Source organism: Dasypus novemcinctus, chromosome 21 (assembly GCF_030445035.2).
Source record: "Dasypus novemcinctus isolate mDasNov1 chromosome 21, mDasNov1.1.hap2, whole genome shotgun sequence".
NCBI classification, from domain to species: domain Eukaryota; kingdom Metazoa; phylum Chordata; class Mammalia; order Cingulata; family Dasypodidae; genus Dasypus; species Dasypus novemcinctus.
In genome coordinates this window covers 29,028,314-29,050,423 of record NC_080693.1, presented here as the reverse complement: position 1 = coordinate 29,050,423, position 22,110 = coordinate 29,028,314, and the positions used below count along the sequence as shown (strand labels likewise).

Genomic DNA, 22,110 nt, shown 5'->3' with positions numbered 1-22,110 from the left:
ACCTAAAACGGGAATTCTCATCCCAGTCCTGAAGCTTGATTTTGTAGCTTTTTTAAAATCTCTTGATCTGCTTTCAAAACTCTTTTGATCCAATTACTTTTTTTTTAAACATTTAATTTTTTATTTAATTTTTTATTTCATTTTTATTATAAAACAAATACACAATGTTTACCATGTAGCAGGTACTATTCAAAGCACTTTAAATGTGATTGGTTTGTAAAGTTCTTGTATTTCTTGTAGGCACTGAGGCACCACTTACATCATTAGAAAGAACAATTAGACAGAAGATCGACAAGGAATCAGAGAAATTCAACAATATGATCAATAATCTAGATATAACAGACACATACAGAATGTTGTTGCATCCCAAATCAGCAGGTTATACATTCTCAAGTGCTCCACGATAGACCACGTTAGGTCACAAAGCAGGTCTCAATAAATACAAAAAGACTGAAATTATACAAACTACCTTCTCAGATTATAATGGGATAAAACTAGAAATCAATAATAGATGAGAAAGGGAGAAATTTGCAAATGTATAGGAGCTAAACAATACACTCCCAAACAATCAGTGGGTCAAAGAAGAAACTATAAGTGAAATTAGTAAATATATTGAGACAAATGAAAACGAGAATACAACTTATCAAAATTTATGGGAAACAGCAAAGGCAGAGCTGAGGGGAAATTTATAGTCCTAATTACCTGCCTATATTAAAAAGAAGAAAGAGCTAAAATCAAAGATTTAACTGAGCAACAGGAGAAACTACAAAAAGAGCACCAAACCAATTCCAAAACAAGCAGAAGGAAAGAAATAAAAAATACTAGAGCAGAAATATATGAAATTGCAAACAAACAAAAAAACCACAAAACCAAAATCTGATTCTTTGAGATCAATAAAATTAAACCCTTAGCTAGACTAACAAAGAAAAAAAGAGAGAAGATGCAAATAAATAAAGTCAGAAACAAAAGGGGGGGATTTATGACTAACTCCACAGAAATAAAAAGGGTCATAATAGGATATTATGAGAAACTATGCCAACATACTTGACAACCTAAATGAAATGGAGAAATTCTTAGAAATGCACAACCAGCCTACACTGACTCTACAAGAAATATAAGAAATTAAACCAATGACATTTAAAGAGATTGAAACAGTCATCAAAAATCTCCCAACAAGAGCGAAGAAGTGATATGGTTTGGGGGTATTTTCAAGATTTGGAGTTGTCCTAGGTGGTGCTGATGGGACAGATGCTGGACGTTGTGTGTCCTGTCGTGGCCCACTGGGTGGACTAGGGGAGAGTGTGGGCTACAATGTGGACCACTGTCCATGTGCTGCAGCAGTTCTCCAGAATGTATTCACCGGGTGCAGTGGATGTACCACAATGATAGAAGAGTTTGTTGATGTGGGAGGGGTGGCTTGGGTGAAGTGGGGGGTATATGGGGACCTCTTATTTTTTTAATGTAACATTTAAGAGAAAATAAAGAAAAATAAATAAATAAATAAAAACAGTTTCAGATGGTTAAAAAAAAAATCTCCCAACAAAGAAAAGCCCAGGACTAGATGGCTTCACAGGTGAATTCTACCAAGCATTTTGAGAAGAATAGATATAAACCCTATTTAAACTCGTCTGAAAAATTAAAGAGGAGGGGAAATTACCGAAATATTTTAGGAAGCCAACATCACCCTAATACCAAAGCCAGATCAATTTACTACAAAAAAAGAAAATTACAGACCAATCTCTCTAATGAACATGGATGCAAAAATTCACAACAAACTGCAAATAGAAACCAACAACATATCAAAAGAATGACCAAGTAGAATTTATTCCTGGTATGCAAGGGTGGTTTAACACAAGAAAATCAATTAATATACCAAACCACATTAACAAGGATGTTAGATTAACAAATTGAAGGTGGTGGGGGGAAATGCATGATCATATTTATCAATGCAGAAAAGGCATTTGACAAAATCTAGCATCCTTTCTTTAAAAACACTTTGAAAGACAGGATATAAGGAAAATTTATCAATATGATAAAGGGCATATATGAAAAACCCGCAGCCAACATCATACTCAATGGGGAAAGGTTGAAGGCCGTTCCCTCTAAAACTAGGGACAAGACAAGGATGCCCACTGTCACCATTGCTATTCAACATTGGGCTAGAAGTTCTAACTAGAGCAATTAGACAAGAAAAAGCAATAAAAAGCATCCAAATAGGAAAAGAGGAAATAAAACTATTTTCAGATGACATGATCCTATATTTAGAAAATTCTGAAATGTCTATAACATTGCTAATTGAGCTAATAAACAAGTTCAGCAAACTGGCAAGATAGAAGATCAACACACAAAAATCAGTATTGTTTCTATACACTAGTATTGAACAGTCTGAGGAGGAAATCAGGGGGGAATATTTCATTTACAATATCAACAAAAAGACACAAATACCTAGGAATCAATTTAACCAAAGTAGTACAGGACCTATATTCAGAAAAGTACAATACACTCCTAAAAGAAATCAATTAAGGCCTGAACAAATAGAAAGACATTCAGGTTCATGGATTGGAAGACTAAATATTGTAACGACGTCAATCCTACCCAAACTGATTTATAGATTCAATGCAATACCAATCAAAATTCAAACAGCATACATTACAGAAATAGAAAAGGCAATTCCCAAATTCATTTGGAAGGGGAAATGCATCAGAATAGGCAAAAGTATTCTAAAAAAGAAGAGCACTGTGGGAGGACCTTCACTACTTAACCTTGAAACATACAACAATGCTACAGTGGTCAAAACAGCTGGAATTGGGGAAGCAAATTTGGCTCAACTGATAGAGCATCTGCCTACCATATGGGAGGTCCAGGGTTCAAATCCAGGGCCTCCTGACCCATGTGGTGAGCTGGCCCATGCGCAGTGCTAATGTGAGCAAGGAGTGCCATGCCACACAGGGATGTTCCCTGCATGGGGGAGCCCCACAGGCAAGGAGTGTGCCCTGCAAGGAGAGCCGTCCCATGTGAAAAAAGCGCAACCTGCCCAGGAGTGGCACCACACACATGAAAACCTGATGCAGCAAGATGACACAACAAAAAGAGACACAGATTCCCAGTGCCACTGACAAGAATGCAAGCGGAAACAGAAGAACACACAGTGAATGGACACAGAGAACAGACAATGTGGGGGAGGGAGGGAGAGAAATAAATAAAAAATAAATCTGAAAAAAAAAAGCATGAAATTGGTATAAAGATACACACATTGATCAGTGGAGTAGAATTAAGAGTCCAGAAATAAACCTCACCTCTATGGCCAATTGCTTTTTTTACAAACCTACCAAGTCAATATTAACAGGACAAAACAGTCTCTTCAACAAATGGTGCTGGGAGAACTGGATATTCATAACCGAAAGAATGAAAGAAGATCCCTATCTCCCTCTGCAAGAATCAATTAAAAACGGATCAAAGACCTAAAAATAAAAGCCAGGACCATAAAACTACTAGAAGAAAATGTAGGGAAACCTCTTCAAAATCTGGTGGTAGATGGCAGTTTCTTGGATTTTACACCTAAAGCACGCATAACAAAAGAAAAAACAGTGAATGGGACTTCCTCAAAATTAAACACTTCAGCACCTCAAAGGATTCTGTCAAAAGGGTGAAAAGGTGGATATGGTGTGCTGATAGCCATGAAATCCCTGCGACTGTTGAGAACTCTTTTCCTGTGTGGCCTGCTCTGGGGCCTTTTGTGCCCCAGGTGCCAGGGCTGAAGAGCCCAGGGCCAGCTTCTCACATCCTGGTAGTGCAAGCCTGGATAAGAAGACCGTTCACGACCAAGAGCATATCATGGAGTATCTAGAAGGTGTCATCAACAAACCAGAGGCGGAGCTGTCCCCACAAGAACTGCTGCTCCATTATTTCAAAATGCACGATTATGATGGCAATAATTTGCTTGACGGCTTAGAACTCTCCACAGCCAGCACTCATGTCCATAAGGAGGAAGGAAGTGAACAGGCACCACCAATGAATGAAGATGAACCGATTAACTTAATAGATGGCATTCTGAGAGATGACAAGAACAATGATGGAAACACTGACTATGCTGAATTTGCACAATCACTGCAGTAGAGGTTATTTGGCTTTCTCGTAGTTACATGCAAACGTGATACATTATAATATGAACACTTTGGAAATACAAAATAATTTATTTCCAATTTTTGCTGCAAAATTTTGGTAAAAACCTGTAGCAACTTGTTACACTTTGGTGAGAAATAGAAATCAAGAGAAATAAAAGAGAAGAGGAATGGGACACACCATAATCTCTAAGTACTGTTAAACCTCTTATTAGACAAGAGCTTGATTAAAGAAACCTTTTAGGAATATTGAATAATTGGAGCTGAGTACTTAGGAATCTGAATTTGATTGTAGAGTACTTCTAATCTCTTGTTTTTAATTCATGCTACCTGAAAAGTAAGACAACAAGTTTTGCCAAGTGGACCCACTTTTCCCTAACAGAGAAGGAATGTAATGGATGCCAAATTTTCCCTTGTTACCTCTCTTTGGTAGATGTGGTCCGTATTCTGTAAGGTCCCTGGCCTAAAGGATTACTTGCTCTGGGCAAGTGGATATTTATAAGTCTGTTTCAAAGTCATAGCATAAGAATGTCAAGTGTAGTTGGCCACAGAGTCCAAGATTCTGGATCCTCTGGCATTTTGAAAATGACACACCACTGACCTAGGTGATTAACCTTTTTCAGTTTTTCAGTATTTTATAAAACTACTGCCACATCCTTATATTTTATTTTTTTATATCTCTTCAACCTGGGGGAGACTTGGAATAAAAGTGTTCTCTATTCTGAGCAATAGAAACGTTGTAGTTTTCTTAATATCTCTATTTATTCTCCTTTCTAGCATTTCATTTTTGTAAGGACTTTACTCTTTTTGATTGATATGTTGGGGGTAAAACTACCAGCTGGTCCAGCTCAGGTGAGAAGTAAAAAAAGATCACTGAATGTATCTTTAAACAAAAAAGACAATTAAAAAAAAAATTGTGGGGAAAAAAAAAATCACTGACCAAACACAAGGATTAACGCAATACAAGTTACATTTCAGAAGGAAAGTTGTTGAAATGATCATTCCTAGCCTGAACAAGTGAATTCTTTCAGACCAATAAAAGTAGAAAAGGAAGCTTAAAAACTCCTGACGATGTAAATCTCAATAGTAATAGAAAATTGGAAACAGATTGTAATTTCGTTTATTGGATGTGATGGACACACTGTAATAGAAAACCTGAGATAATGGCTGACTGAATGGGATATAGAAATTGCATGAAATTTGCTGTAAGATATATAAAGACTTATTTTCTTTATTAAAGTATTCTTTTAGGAAAACCTATGTATTTGTAAAAACAGTTTCCTATGTCAAGTATTTGTGCAAGCAGAGCTGAATTGTAAACTATTCTTGTAACATTCAGTTATTTTGAAAGATTTGTACACTGAATTTGGAATATATGACCAATAAAACTGATGAAACAAAAAAAAAAGGTGTTGAAAAGGGAACGAACTCAGTGGGAGAAAATATTTGGAAATCACACATCCAATAAGTTTTCAATATCCATGATATATAAAGAGATACTACAACTCAACAATAAAAAGACAAACAAACCCAACTTAAAAATGGACAAAAGACTTGAATAGACATTTATCCAAAGAAAGAATACAAATGGCAAAAAAGCACATGAAAAATGTTCAATATCACTAGCGATTAGGGAAATGCAAGTCAAAGCTACAATGAGATATCATTTCACACCTACCAGAATGGCCACTATTAAAAAGACAGAGGGAAGCAGACTTGACTCAACAGATAGAGCGTCCGCCTACCACATGGGAGGTCCATGGTTCAAATCCAGGGCTTCCTTGACCTGTGTGAAGCTGGCCCACAGCAGTGCTGACACAAGCAAGGAGTGCCATGCCATGCAGCGGTGTCCTCCATGTAAGGGAGCCTCACACGCAAGGAGTGCACCCCGTAAGGAGAGCTGCCCAGCACGAAAGAAAGCACAGCCTACCCAGGAGTGGCACCGCACACACAGAGAGCTGACACAACAAGATGACAAAACAAAAAGAGACAAAGATTCTCGGTGCCACTGAGAAGAATAGAAGCAGACACAGAAGAACACACAGTGAATGGACACAGTGAACAGACAACTGGAGTAGGGGGAAGGGGAGAGAAATAAATAAAAAATAAAATCATTTAAAAAAATAAAATAAATAGATAAATAAAAAGACAGAAAACTACAAGTGTTGGAGAAGATGTAGAGAGATAGGAACGCTTATCCTCTGTTGGTGGAAATGCAGAATGCTAGAGCCACTGTGGAGGAATGTTTAGCAGTTCCTAAAGAAGTTGAAGATAGATTTGCCACATGACCTGGCAATACCACTACTAGGTATATACCCAGAAGAACTGAGAACAGTGACACAAACAGACATCTGCACACTGATGTTCATAGCAGTGTTATTCACAATTGCCAAAAGATGGAAACAATCCAGGTGTCCACCGACCGAAGAATGGATAAACAAACTGTGGTATATACGCCTGATGGAATATTATGCAGCTATAAGAAGAAATGAAGTCATGAAGCTTATGACAACATGGATGACCCTGGAGGACATTATGTTGAGTGAAGCAAGCCAGACACAAAAAGACAAATACCATATGACTGAGTTATTATTAAGTAAATATATTATGTAAACTCATGGAATATGGTTCACCAGAAAAGAAAATAAGGCTAGAGAATGAAAAACTGAGGAGCAACCTGTGTGAGCAGGCCCAGGCAGAGTGCTGGCCCAAGCAGAGTGCTAACCCGTACGTCAAGCTGGACCATGCAGAGAGCTGGCACAACAAGATGATGCAACAAAAAGAGACACAGAAGAGAGGCAAGAGACACAGCAGACCAGAGAGCTGAGGTGGTGCAAGATATTGAGCACCTCTCTCCCACTCCAGAAGTTCCCAGGATTGGTTCCCAGTGCCACCTAAAGAGAAAACAAGCACACACAAGAACACACAGCAAATGCACACAGAAAGCAGATAGTGAGCTCAAAAACAATGGGCAGGGGAAGGGGAAGAAATAAATAAATCTCAAAAAAAATTTTTTTAAAACACTCATTGGGTAAATATCCAGAGTTTTTACTCATACACATATACATATTTTGTTTTGTTGTCTATTTCATTTGGGGTTTTTTTCCCTGTATTTTTAAATGCTGATTGTTCTAGATGGGTTTTTTGTTTGTTTTTTGTTTTCTTACCATTCAACAACATGTCTTTGAGGTTCTTCAATGTCATTACACATGGATCTTTATAACTACTGCCTGTCATTTCACAGCATGGATATACTTTACCTAACCATCCCCCTATAGTTAAAATGCTCCATTTTTTAAACATCACTCTGTCAATCAATGTGCCACTTTTCACTATCATAAACAAGGAGGCTATGAGCAACCATGATTATGCCTCCTCTTGCCCACGTCCAAGCACTTTTCCTAAACAGATTCTAAGTAATAGAACTGCTGAGCCATAGCAGCTTCATTATTTTTAATAGGTCCTACCAAACTGCCTTCCAAAAAGGCTGTACCAATTTACACCACTTTCAGCTACATTTAAGAAAACCAATTTTCCAGCCCCTTGTCAACTCTTGATGTTTTCTAACTTTTTGATTTGTTACACTTCACTGGGAAGAAAAAAGATTTTTCCTTGTTGTTTTCACCTGCTTTTCCCTAATTACTAATGACACTGAGCATCTTTTCAGATCTTTGCTAGCCATTAGTATTTCATCTTCTAAGAACTGCCTGTTGATAACCTTTGCCCACATTTCCACAGGGCCGTTTGTCCTTCTTGTTATTGGTTCTTCTTAGGCCCATATAGTAATGTTTTGTCAGTTTATACAGATATTTTCTACCACTCAGCTGCCTGCCTTCTAGCTTAGTTTTATGATCCCCATTCTTTCTTGCTATTACTGAGCCTGAAAATGGAGTTAGGAAATAGGCATAACCACAGCCTCTCAGAAGACACATTCCTCCCTCTCTTTTTTTCCAACTTGCTCGCCTTCTGCTCTAGCTGAAGCACTTAGCTCTCTGCTGGAGTCACTGGTGCCTATGTTCCCCATTAGTTCATGTGGTAGAGGATTCATCCCACTCCTTTCTATATCTCCCATGGGGCCAAGCACAGAGCCTTAAATATTGTTGGTACTGAAAACAGACTGAATTAAGGCTGCCATTAAAAACAGCATGACTTGATCCCAAATATGATCTCACTCAACTCCACTAAGCAGGTATCATCATCCCTCCTTCCCAGAAACAGAAAACAAAACAAGAAGGCATGTGGCTCTGCTCAATGAAATATTAAGCAGCTCCCTCCAACAATGTGGGCAATGGTTTGTGTGGTTGTTACAAAGTCCAGGAGACAGGGAGAAAGGAGGGCATGTAACCAGACCACAATCATTAGAGCTGTGCTGTCCTCTTTGGGAAAGGTTTTAGTATTAAAAGGGCATTTATCCTCATTAATGCAAAATTAAGGAGTTTAAGAAGCTTTTACAGGGAAGCGGATGTGGCTCAACTGATTGGGCTCCCATCTACTATATGGGAGGCCTGGGTTCGTGTCCCAGGGCCTCCTTGTGAAGGCAAGCTGGCCCACACCCATGGAGAGCTGACAGCCTGTGCCCATGGAGAGCTGACATGAAGAGCTGGCACAGCAAGATGACACTACAAAGGGAGACAAGCAGACACAGAATAACACACAACGATTTTTGGACACAGAGCAGAGAGCAAGGAAGCAGCAAGGGGGTATAAATAAATAAAAATAAATCCTAAAAAAAAAAAAAGAAGCCTTTACAACCTAGACTTCCTCTAAGAGGTCCACTGTAACGTCCTGATCAGCCTTCTGCTCCTGCTACTGCTTGGAGACAAGCAGTTCCTGTGGTTGCAGTCGGCCAGACAGCAAGTAGACAGCAAAGAAGGCTGTGCCAGCCTTTACAATTACCCTGGTCCCATCCTGTGGACTCATCAAAGGATGCATCACTAGACACCAGTCAATGCTCATGAGAGGCAACTCTCCACTCACTTGGCCTAGGGGACTCTGAAGTACCAACTCTCCACACAGAAAGAGTGACTCCAACAGTCAAATCCCATTAACTGCATCTCCCAAAGTAGCCATCCATTCTCTGCTTAAAATACCTACAGCAAAATGTTGATATTGCTGAAGCTGGATGATGGGTATACGTTGATTCATAATACTATTCTACTTTTGTGTCTATATAAAATTATTTATAATTTTAAAAATCTTTAATGCCTACCATAACAGGAAGCTCGTTCCCTCCTACAGGAGCCTATTTCTTCTTTGGACAGTTCTGTTGGGAGGTTCTTTCTTTCTCTGAGCTGTTGTAGCTTCCTGTAGCTCTCGTTTCCCAGAGACCTTTAAAGCTCAGTGTCTCCAGTCAGACCTGGTTTAAAATCCTGGTGTTGCCACTTGCTGTCATATGACCTTGAGCATATTATTGTACTTCTCTGAACCTCAACTTCTTATCTGCACAACATAGATAGTAGTGTAAATGATATCATCAAGTTGTTCGGAGCGCTGATGAGATCATACAGGTAGCATCCTTGGCCCAGCACCTGGCATGTGAAATGCTCATTGCTGTTATTCTGGCTTAGCTTTCCCTCTAGGGCCAAAGATAACAGCCCTCCCACCTCTGTGCTGTGATGGACCTCAGGATATAAGAAGACATGCAAAGAATGCTTAGCAGATGAGCCCACAGAAAGGACCCACCCTGGAAAAAAAATCACAAATCTGTGTGATGATGTTAGAAACAACAGATACTATGCCTGAATCCTGAATTTGAAAAAAACAAGGGGGGGGGGGGCAGGAATATTCTGTGTCTTGGCACCTACAATACAGTTAATCTCTTGGATTTCAGTGCTAATGCTCTGAGACAGTAACACAAATAAAGAGAAAGCTATAGAAAATCCGCTCCACTGAATCCTACAAAAGAATCACAGAAAATGTACTCTCCCTTTGCCTGTTCATGAATAGTGCCCTGAAGATCTGTCAGTGGAGATCTTATTTGTTACATATTTGTACAAGACAGGATGTACACACAAAATACAAGAGGCAGCACGTGCCATTTCTTCCCAAGTAGCGTGACACTGTTTCCACTGGAGGATAACCTGACCCTTCGGCAAGAGTCCTCACAGCACTTTTTTCATTCAAGAAGTGATTGTTAGCAGCATGAGATCATCTCCTGAGCCCAACATACCTTGATCTGTTTTCCAAAACATGACTCCATGCATCTGTCCTGACACTCCAATTCTGCCCACTTTCCGGAGCTGCTGCTGAGGAAGGGCAGCAAGGCACTCATTTAGGGCTTGGATGATTCTACTCACATCCTGCTCCCGCCCCTGGAAACAGAAGAGGACACACTGGGCAGAGGTAAGCAGACAGACAGGGGAGGAGGGGGGAGGCCTCAAGGGACTTCCTAGATGGCAGCTGCCCAGCTAATTCCACAACAGTCACTGCCAGGGCTTGCTGACTGCCTCGGGGATGGGATGTGGGGCCGACTGCCACACCAGCTGAGCCAGGAGTAGGCATGTGGTGGGCAAGGGCCCACTCCCCCACTTCACAGAGGAGGTGTGCTACAGACGAGGTTCTGGCCTCCACAGTAGGCGATCTGGAGCTGAATAAAGCACTGCCCAGCAGGAAGGGTAGGAAGACACCAGAAAGACCATGCTGTAAGGAGAAATCAGGGAAGGGTCTTACTCCAGGCGCAGAGAGCAATGAGGTGGGCGAAGGCTGGGACTCAGCAAGGAGGAACCTGGCCTGAGAGAAGTGGCCAAGAAAGGCCCCGTGGGCTAAAGCGCTTCAGGATGAGCCCAAGTGCTTTCATCTGCTCAGGCTTTAGTTCATCTGCCAGAACGTTTCCTAAGTGACCTGAAAGCCAAGCCCTGGACTTTAAAGCAAAAAACCTCCAGGGGTCAGGGGGTATCCCAGGAGCTCAGGCAAGAGGAGTGGCGGCCGCCAGGCAGCCCAGCTTGGCAAAGGTTCTCGGCACATCCCAGCTTGCAGCACCCTCCCCATCACCAACACGCCCAAGAGGAGGTCAGTGCAGCAGGAGGGGCAGTGAAGGAAGAGCCCAAGAGGAGTTGGGAAAGGTTGCCGGCTGAACCTGCTCCTGTGAAAGCAGAAACAAAGATACGAAAGGCAGCGGGAAAGGATAAATCTTCAGGTAAAAAGTACAAGCAAAAGCAAGACAGTTCCCTTCAGCTGCCCATGGGATCTAAGCCTCCTCTCAATCAGAAACAGAGTGGGCATCACCATTCCAAAATCCTCAAGACTGAGGAACGAACAAACACGGGGGAAAGCAACCATGGACTTGAGTAAACTTAATATTATTCTAGCAATGGAAGAACTTGTATCATTGATATAAAGGCAGTGGACACCAGAAGTTCTGAGGAGAGAGAGTGGGAAGAATAGGTATAACATGGGGTACTTTGGGAAACGGACTTTGGCCCAGTGGTTAGGGCGTCCGTCTACCATATGGGAGGTCCGCGGTTCAAACCCCGGGCCTCCTTGACCCGTGTGGAGCTGGCCATGCGCAGCGCTGATGCGCGCAAGGAGTGCCCTGCCACGCAAGGGTGTCCCCCGCGTGGGGGAGCCCCACGCGCAAGGAGTGCGCCCGTGAGGAGAGCCGCCCAGCGTGAAAAGAAAGTGCAGCCTGCCCAGGAATGGCGCCGCCCACACTTCCCGTGCCGCTGATGACAACAGAAGCACAACAGAAGCGGACAAAGAAACAAGATGCAGCAAATAGACACCAAGAACAGACAACCAGGGGAGGGGGGAGATTTAAATAAATAAATCAATCAATCAAAAAAAAAAAAAAAAAAACATGGGGTACTTTAGGGACATGGGAATTGTCCTGCATGACATTACAATGACAAAATGTTTATAATCACTCACAGGTCATTATAAATTTTGTCAAAACATTTAAAATTGTGTGGTGCAAAGTAGCAATGCTTCAATGTGTGTTCATCAATTGTAACAATAAAAGATGTTGTTAATGGGGAAAGTGTGGGAGGGGAGGGAGGGGGGTATATGGGAACCCCCAATTTTTTTTTTTTGAGGTACTGGGAGTTGGAACTTGAACCCAGGACCTCATATGTGGGAATCCAGTGCTCAGCCATATCAGCTTCCCTGAGTTGGTTTTTTTCTTTGTTTTGCTTTTTGTTTGTTTTTGTTTTTTCAGTAGGCACCAAGAACCAAACCCAGGACCTCCCACATGGTAGGTGGGCACTCAACAGCTTGAGCCACATCCAGTCCCAGAATCCCTATATTTTTTATGTAAAATTTATGTAACCTAAGATTCTTTAAAAATAAAAAATTAACTCAAAAAAATAAAATTTAAAAAGTGCAAAAAAAGGGAAGCAAAAGGAAAATAGGGTAAAAAGGTTTTAAGCAAGAAACTAAAGAAGACTTACCTGCAGAAAATGAAGAAACTGAAAATGAGGAGAGTTCAGCCTCTGCTGAAGCAAAAGAAAAGGCAGCCAAGTCTGGTTAACATCATATACCAGGTCTTATCAGCAGTCCATGTCTACCTTCTTGTAAAATCTGGAGGAATATTTTTATCAACTATTTTGTAAATGCAAGTTTTTTAGTAACTCTAAGAACATTTTTAAGAAGGCATTCCAATCTCATCCAATTTTTAAAGTCTAAATGCTTTTTTTTAAGAAGTAAAATCATTTGCTGGTTGTTTGTTTTGTGCCACAACCAGAAAATACTGAGATATTGAATTATAGGAGGCTCTGACTATCTTGGGTGACAACTTAACATTCCATAGGTTGGGGGACAGGAACAGTTTTTATGTCCTATAATACAGGGCATATATGACAATTTGGAGTCACAGCCATGCATTTAACATGTCTGGAATATTTTTAATTACTTCCATTCCCAGGTTGTTTTTTAGTAGAATTATTTCTTTTTTTAATTTTTTTTTTTTTTTTTTTAAAGAAGCTTTAGACAGCAAACGGACTTGGCCCAGTGGATAGGGCGTCCTCCTACCACATGGGAGGTCCGCGGTTCAAACCCCGGGCCTCCTTGACCCGTGTGGAGCCAGCCCATGTGCAGTGCTGATGCTTACAAGGAGTGCAGTGCCACGCAGGGGTGTCCCCCACGTAGGGGAGCCCCACCTGCAAAGAGTGTGTCCAGTAAGTAAAGCCACCCAGCGCAAAAGAACGTGCAGCCTGCCCAAGAATGGTGCTGCACACATGGAGAACTGACACAGCAAGATGATGCAACAAAAAGAGACACAGATTCCTGGTGCCACTGATAAGGGTAGAGGCGGTCACAGAAGAACACACAGAGAATGGACACAGAGAGCAGACAATTGGAGGGGGTGAGGGGAGAGAAATAAATAAATCTTTAAGGAAAAAAAAGAAACTTTAGATTACATAAATGCTACATAAAACATATATGGGATTCCCATATACCCCACACCCTCCCACTCACCCACTTTCCCATTAACATCTTTTATTTGTGTGGTACATTTGTTACAATTCCGCAAGTAGAATTATTTCTTAAAGAAAAGCATTCCCTAATCCTGGCTCTCCCTGCCAGAACTATTTGCCCTCTGCAACATCTTTAGTCATGGCAGTCCAGTTTTTCTAATAACTTTGTTATGTTCTGGGAAAGACTGGAAATTTGAACATGTAGTGTGCATGATAAATTGTGAATTAGTTATATCATCAGCATTATGGTTATTTGGGCTGTAACTTACAGCATTACTTATGTTGTAACAGCCAATCAACATTTGAAGATGTCCTCTCAATGTCATGTTAAGGAAAATTTCCTCCAAATTTTAAACTGGAAAGTCAATGGAATAACTTTAGAAAAAAATAACAACTACATGGTTTTTTAGATTTTTAGTTTGTACATTAAGAGTCAGGTGCAAATTGTTCATAATGTCTACTGAACCACTAAAATCAAGTAGGAAAGATTTCAAAACCACCTAGGGAAGGCAGGCAAGGAAGCAGCAGAGCACATTTAGGGCACAGCACCAGTGGGGTGATGGGAAATGAGGCTGAAAAGAGCAGAGGTTAAGCCCCAGCATGAGGAAACGTGTTCCTGAAGGAAACATGGAGCCTCTGGGGCTTGCCGAATGGGAGAGTAGAATCATAGGAGCCATGTTTACAGAAAATTAACTAAGCAAGGGCAAAAGGGAGACAGAGACTGATACTGCAGAGTTTCCAGAGGTGGAGAGGAGCTTCAAGAAAGTCAGCACCATCTTTTCCTGCAGGAACCCAAGGACCCCAAGGTGGAAAGTCGACTTTTCTTCTATGTCCCTCATTAAAAACTTTTCTTGACCTAATAACCTTGAAAGACAAAGTCACAAGAGATAAGCACAATCTAATCTACTATCATATTAATATATATGAGTCAAGTGGTCCTCAGAGATAAGAATATGAAAAGAATCCAGGACTCTGGCAAGTTCTAAGGTCTTCAGAGTCAGACAGAAAAATGTACTTAGATATTTTAGAGTTAAAGAAATGTCAAATTCAGTCAAGCAGAAAATCCAAATGGATGTGCCTTACAGACTCTAATACAACTTCAAAATTAGGCAATAATGTGACTCAAACCTAAGAAACTTGGGTTCAATGAGCCTCTCTTTCTTTAAATTGTGAGGTTCTTCTTGTAGACTATAAATAGGTCTCCAGAATCCCAAATCCTTCCAGGAGATGCCTCTAAAGAGCAGAAAACCTCAGTAAGCTAAGGAGGCTATTGTAAATTACTCACTTGGGAAAGCAAGCCAGATGATGTAACTGTTTTTTTGATGAATAAGTATAATTCAAAGTGGGAAGACTGGAAAATATTTGCATGATTAAAAGAGTCAAACCCATGTTATTAATACAGTGTATCTGTGTTTAAGGAACCTTTGAGTATTTGATATTTTAAGTAAATTTTCATGTTTCAGAGGATTTGGCCTAGTTTATACCCTTGCAATTTCAATTTAAAATGTGAAATTGAGTAGCTGATTTAGATTTTTTATTATAAATTCAAATCTCACTAAATTTACGAAAGGATTTGAAACATTTAAGAGCCCCTAAGGGTGACATTAGCGGAACTCTCTGGGTTCTAGTTTCTTGGCTATGTCGCATAAGGGAATTTAAGGACACGCCATAGGGTAGGCAAGGGAGTGAAGAGTTTATTCAGAAATAAGAAAAGTGGTAGTACCCACCTGAGACATGGGTACAGGCCTGCTACAGGGTGAGACTCATGCGTGGGCCTCCAGGGTAGGCCTTTTGAAGTCTTTTCCTCCTCCCCTTTCCCCATATTAAGAAGGCATCTCGGGAAACGGACTTTGGCCCAGTGGTTAGGGCGTCCGTCTACCACATGGGAGGCCCGCGGTTCAAGCCCCGGGCCTCCTTGACCCGTGTGGAGCTGGCCCATGCGCAGCGCTGATGCGCGCAAGGAGTGCCCTGCCACAGAGGGGTGTCCCCCGCGTAGGGGAGCCCCACACGCAAGGAGTGCACCCATAAGGAGAGCCGCCCAGCGCAAAGGAGGGAGCAGCCTGCCCAGGAATGGCGCCGCCCACACTTCCCGTGCCGCTGACGACAACAGAAGCGGACAAAGAAACAAGACGCAGCAAAAAGACACAGAAAACAGACAACCGGGGGAGGGGAGGGGAATTAAATAAATAAAAATAAATCTTTAAAAAAAAAAAAAAAAAAAGAAGGCATCTCAGCTATTCACTGTCCTGATAGGTTGCCTTTCTACCTTCACTTGTTAGCTTTCAGGGAACTAATGGGTAGGCTTCTTTTGAGCCTGAGAATGTGAAATGGGACCTCATGACAGGGGGCTTGGTGGACATTTCGGCCTTGTTCTCAAGTAGCTGCCTTCCCTCAGGGGGTTTCCGGGTGGGGTCTCGTGGCTGTGCTCTGACCAGGCGGGTCCCAGTTGTTACAACAATATTCTGAACAGTCGCCTTCCCTGTCTCCTATACTAACTTGCCTCCGTTACATATTTATACATTTAATTTACTAGATTTATAATAAAGTATTCTGGAAAGATTTAAATCAAATGAAGTACCTAAAAAAGAAAATATATTAAATGTATAACTGCCTTTTAAAACAGCTAAGGTATTTAACTATAATTATAAAATAATATTAAGTATTATTCAAAGACATTTTAAAAAATGGTTAAAAATGGAGAAAGCTTTAAAAGCTAAATTTAGTTGCTTAAGAACTAGCATTCTCAATTGAATAAACTGAATACTTATTTGATTTCAACCAAAGTAAATTGTTTCCACCACACAAAAATCACCACGAGACACAAAATAAACATATTTAACAACTAGGAGGAGCCACAGAAATTCAGAAGAAAGGATGGGGAAGAGAGAATGGCTAAGTTCTCAATAAATGTCTGTTCTTTGGGGAACTAAAAAAGTTCATGGTCCCAGAACAGCGTCTGAAGACTGAGCCCTCAGGCTTCTCACTTCCCTCCAAAGAGAACAGCCGTCCCCACCTTGGTAGGAGCCCTGAGCCCTGTGAGCCTGTGGCCCTGGTTAGGAGCAGCTCTTGGCTCATAAGACGCAAGAACAAGGGAGGAGGAAGAAGGAAGGGGAGGAGGGGGAGGTTAACCTGGGGAAAGGTGTGGTGAAGGAGCACAAAGCAGAGGAGGAGGCCCCAGGTCTTAACACGGATGTGGAGGAGAGACTAGGGCAGAACTGACCATGAAAGACAAAGAGGAAGTACACAGTTGTGCATGATTCCCCCAAAGAGAAGAAAGAAGCCAACGGAGAAGAAAAAGTGGCAAGGAAGAGACATTTGTTTACATCTGCACTGTCCAATAAGGCAGTCATTAGCCATATGTGGCTAGCCTGAATTGAGACGTGTTGTAAACATAAAATATCCACTGGGGATTTCAAACTTAGTATGAAAAAAAGAATGTTCAATATTTTGTTAATTTTTTTTAAAGAGGTACCAGGGATTGAACCCAGGATCTCATACATGGGAAGCAGGAGCTCAACCACTGAGCTACATCCATAATACTTGTCGATTTTTATATTGGTTATTATATGTCAGAATAGGTTGGATTAATTGGGCCAAGTAAAATTAATTCACCTGTTTCTTTATACTTTAAAAATATGGCTACTAGCAAATTGAATGTTACACATGTGGCTCATATTTGTGACTGCCATTTCTATTGGATATCGCTGGTTTAGAGTTCCCACATGGCAGTAAAATGATCTATTATACCAGAACAATGGAGCCGCTGTTTAAAACGGGCCCAGATGGGTGAGCTGTCAGGTGGAGGTGGTGAAGAAAGAGACCTACTGGATGGGAGTGAAGAAGAGGAGGAGGTGCACAGCAGTTAGCTGAGTTTTAGGGGTGAATGTGATCAGGAAGTAGCTCTTGGACAGGCAAAGGGCATACCCAGAATGTCACAGGGAAGGCATTGTCCCCATTTCTCGGCTGAGAATATCAGTTGGTCTACATCAAGATCACATTCTAGAACTTTAGATTTGAAAAAGGTTCTTAGGAACTGATTTAAATCCCACTTCCACCCCCACCCTACCCCCCACATGCATAACTTTTTACAGATGAGGAACCTAAGGCCCAGAGACAAAAAAAATAACTGAGGCATCACAGAATCTCCCTCAGAAGTCCTTGTATGTTAAATTTGCAAATATCTAAAAACTTGACTTTCCACACAGCTGCCATGTTCCGCCTTAGTGTACACAATTCTGTTGAGTGTGAAAGCATGGACATGAGATAAGAACTGAGGCATCAGTGGTTCTCATTCAGAGTGATTTTGTCCCCTAGAGGACATTTGGGAATGTGGAGAAATTTTTGATTGTCACAAGTTGGGGGGGGCAGGGGGGGTTAAGGCTGCTCCTGACATCTAGTGAGTAGAGGCCAGTGATGCTGCTAAACATACCACAATGCACAAGACAGGCCCCCACAACCAAGAATTAGTTACCCAGCCCAAAATGTCAATAGTGGCAAAGGTTGGGAAACCCTGCAATGGATGAAATTACAGCAAGGCTGTTTGTCCCAGAGCAGAATCCACGTGTGGAAGATGCGAGGGGGGCTGTTGTTGGTCCCATCTGATCCCCTCATTAGGCAGGTGTGGCAAACTGGATATGTCCGTAAGTACAACCAGCTGAGCTCTGGAGGAAGTGGGGGGACATGCAGTTTCTCTATAAGCAGCCCTGCTTCAAGAGAAAAGGGTACTGCCTAAACTCAATCTCCTGCAATCCAGCTCTGTTCATCTCCCCCCACAGGATCAGAGCAGATTCTGTCTCAATTCCATAGTCCTTGAAGTGAGATAATCATGCTAAGATACCCTGATACCCCCAAAAACTAATTTTGAAAACTTCTATGAAAATGCAAGGTGCTGCTGAAATCTTTATCCTCTGAAAAATGTTTCTGAATAAAAAGAGCTCTGAACCCAGACACTTAGGAAAAATAACTCAGTGAATCCTAACGTAAACTATGGACTAGAGTTAATAGTATCATTACAATATTCTTTCATCAATTGTAACAAAGTTACCACACTAATGCATAACAGAAAACTGGGGAGCCGAGGGGAGGGCAGGTATATGGGACCTCTATTTTCTGCATCATTTTTCTGTACACTTCTCTACCTGAAAAAAATATATATATAATTTTTAAGAAGCTTATGATATACAGAGTTCTTGGGAATGGAACTTGGGATCAGAAAATTGAGAATTATAGCTGTAAAGGGCCTTAGAGGCCACCTATTTCAATTTGGAGAACAAGCTGAGGCCCAGAAAAAGAAAGTCATGAAACAGAAAGTTCCTTGACATTAATTCCTGTTTTCAGTGAACTGAACATAGTCATGTTTTCAGGAAATCAATGGAATCTAGCTCTGAGAATTGACACCCTTTCTGAACCTACATCTACCCATAGAGCCTATTGTGAAATTGTCATTTCTACCTGGTTCTTTCCCAAGACACTAGTTGTAGTGTATAATTAATCTGATCTCTCTTTTTTTTTTAATCGACTTCTCTCTCAATGTCTTTGTATCTGCTCTGACATCTTTCCTCCAAGGTGTCTCAGTCTTTGTGGCTGGGGGACTTTTGCTGATCAAGTATTTCTCAGTTGACATGCCACTCCTATGGAATGAGAGAGGACCTGGTTAGGCAGGAGGAAAACCCCGACTCTGTCCTGGGTAACAAACTGAATCCTGAATTTGAGGACACATGGCAGGTGTGAGGGGCAGAGAACGGCACGGAGAGAGGGAACAGGGTAAGGTATAGAAAGTGGACACCAGAGAGCAGAGTTAGAGCGCCGAGGGCAAGTCCCCAGAGGAGGCCAATGAGTGGCGAAATAGGTGCAAAGGGGACGGGGAAAATCCTGGGACAAGCTCTAACAGATCAAGGAGAGATGCAAGCAGGCCTGCAGTACTGGGAGGAGATGCGGCAGGCGGAAGTAGACAAACTGGAGCAGTCAGGCAGACTTCTTTGCGGGAAGGAGGTGTGAGGGAGGCTGAAGCAATCAGCGAGGCCTCCTTTGAAGAGGAAGGGGGTTGCCCGGAGGCTCCTGGAGGCGGCGCGGCACCACGGCGCTGCCTCACCTGGGGCCCGGCTGCCGCGCTCTCGGCCGCCGCCTCAGCCCGCGCAGCCCGGGTGCAGCTGGCCAGTACCACGAACCCGGATGGGTCGCTCGGCGCAGCCTCCACCAGGGCCGCCTTCACAGACGTGGTGCCCAGGTCGATGCCGAGAATGACCGACCGTGCATCCATGGCCGTGGTGTCGCACGCAGCTACGGTCTGCTGCCCCAACCAGCCCCTCTCGCACACTTGACTCCCGACACTGTCGACCAGGCCGGGCCTCACCCGACAGTCCTTCAGCCACACTCAACATGGCGTCTCCACGACTTCTCATTGGCCGACGAGGGAAGACCCCAGGAGCATCACTCGTGACGGGCCCGGCTATAGGTGGACAGGTGGCGGAAGGCGGGACCAAGGCTCACTCTTACAGCGCAGGGTTCGCTGAGAGGCGACGATGGTTCCAACAGCGCTTGTGTGCCTAGAAGGGGCTCCAGCCTTATCCACGAGTACCCAGCTCTGCCAGGGCGTCTGTGTCCCCCGCCGCCCCAGCTCTGCCTGGTTCTGTCTGGCTAAGACTCGCAAAAACTACAGCTCCCAGAGCGCACCGCGCGAGCGCGGTACTCTGCGGGTCAGGTGACTTCTGCCCCACCCTCGCACAAAGTCAGGCTGGCCGGGGGCACCGAACACCTCCCGGAGCTGCACCTGACCTGAGGTTGCTGCGCCTTGTGAGGTCGGTCCCCAGAGCCTGGGAGGGTCTCAGGTGAGAGTCGGCGCGTCCCGGACGGACTCCTGTCCATTTCCCAGACAGAACCCCTGAGGCTCAGAGATTGGTACAGCAAAGTCCATGCGGAACCTGCCGCGCATCCAGTCCCCCCAGCCGAGCCTGGGTTCTGTCCCCTGCCTCCATCCAGAGGAGGTGGCTCCAGTTGAAGGGCCCGGGTGATGGTGAGCGGAGGCCGGGACACGGGGCTACCGAGGTGGTGTGGGTGGCTCTACTCCTCTGCAGTTCTGGGTCTTTCCCTCGCTTTTTGCTCAGTTACCGCCTGTCTTCTGGTCGGAGAGTTTGTAGTTTGCTTTGGAGAAAGGAGGCACTCAGAGGACTTTTCCCGGAGCTCCTGTGGACGTGCTGAGCACCGTGCTGGGCTCCAGGATACTGGGTGGGAGGAGACCCCCGCCTTGGCCTCCCACTTTCAGCCTAGAGAAAGGGGTGGACAGCTGAGTCCTGCCTTTTTCAGTAATATATTGAAGATGATAACAGCCTACACTTAGTGAAAGCTTGCTACGTGTCCTAGGCAACAGTGGTAACCAATCAGTGTTTCTAAACCTTTCTTTAAGTTATTACACACACACACACCCCAAGCCTTTTAGACTTTTTTTCCTAATCACCCCCCAACACCATGACATTTTAATGCCAATGATATACTCTTTATCATTTATGTACTCTACTCTGGCCTTTTGGAGGATCACAAACCATTGTAATATCTAAAGTTTTCCCTCCCCCCTCCACCAATTTTAATCCCCTTTGAGAATACATGCTTAAGTGCATTTTCTCATTTAAGTCTTTTTTTTTTTTAATTTATTCCCCCCTCCCATCTGCTCTCTGTGTCCATTTGCTATGTGTTCTTCTATGACTGCTTCTATTCTTATCAGCGGCACTGGGAATCTGTGTCTCTTTTTGTTGCATCATCTTGCTGTGTCAGTTCTCTGTGTGTGCGGCGCCATTCTTGGACAGGCTGCCGCGCTGGGTGGCTCACCTTACGGGGCACACTCCTTGTGTGTGGGGCTCCCCTCCGCGGGAGACACCCCTGCGTGGCAGGACACTCCTTGCGCGCATCAGCACTGCGCATGGGCCAACTCCACACGGGTCAAGGAGGCCTGGGGTTTGAACCGCTGACCTCCCATGTGGTAGACAGATGCCCTAACCACTGGGCCAAGTCCACTTCCCATCAGTTAAGTCTTATGAGGTAGGTATTACTGTCCTAGTTTTCACAATGGAATAATTAAAGCTGGAGAAAGTTAAGTAGCATGCAGGGGAGGGAAAGTCGGATTCAAACCTGTGTAGTCTTTTATCTCCAGGCACACATTCCTAGCAACAACCTGTATTCTCCTTTAAAGAAGAGAGACCCACGGAGTTCCAGGCTGTAGAACAGAAGGCACCACTGACTAGGATTCCTGGCAAAGGGAAGTTACTGTAAGAGATCCCTAACTTCTGTTCCTGCAAGGAGGGAGTAAGTGATTGGGAGGGAAGGGAGATATCCTGGAGCATTTTTATACACCTGGAATATGGTTAGGACTTTCATGGGAAGAAGGGCATGCTCAACAGAGCCCAGTGGCCTGAAGTGTCCATTTCTACCTTGTAGCTTTCACAAAATACTGTTATAGTTGTAGTGCATAATTATTAATCTGACCCTTTTTTAAACGTTTTAATTGACTTATCTCTCAGTTTTACTCTAACTGCTCTGACATCTTTCGTCCAAGGTGTTTCAGCCTTTGGGGCTGAGGAACTTTTGCT

At 43.0% G+C, this 22,110-nt stretch overlaps 1 protein-coding gene across 1 annotated transcript in view; it reads right to left on the bottom strand.

Moving 5' to 3' along the window:
- Positions 1–19,808, bottom strand: part of SHPK (sedoheptulokinase) — a 37,986-nt gene extending 18,178 nt beyond the window's left edge. Inside the window, exons 1-2 of the mRNA XM_058283756.2 lie at positions 19,623–19,808; positions 10,291–10,432 (exon numbers count right to left, since the gene is read on the bottom strand). Of these exons, the coding sequence (XP_058139739.1) occupies positions 10,291–10,432; positions 19,623–19,790 (310 nt within the window). The 5' untranslated portion in view covers positions 19,791–19,808. The remainder of the gene's footprint in view (positions 1–10,290; positions 10,433–19,622) is intronic.
- Between the last annotated feature and the right edge of the window lie 2,302 nt (positions 19,809–22,110).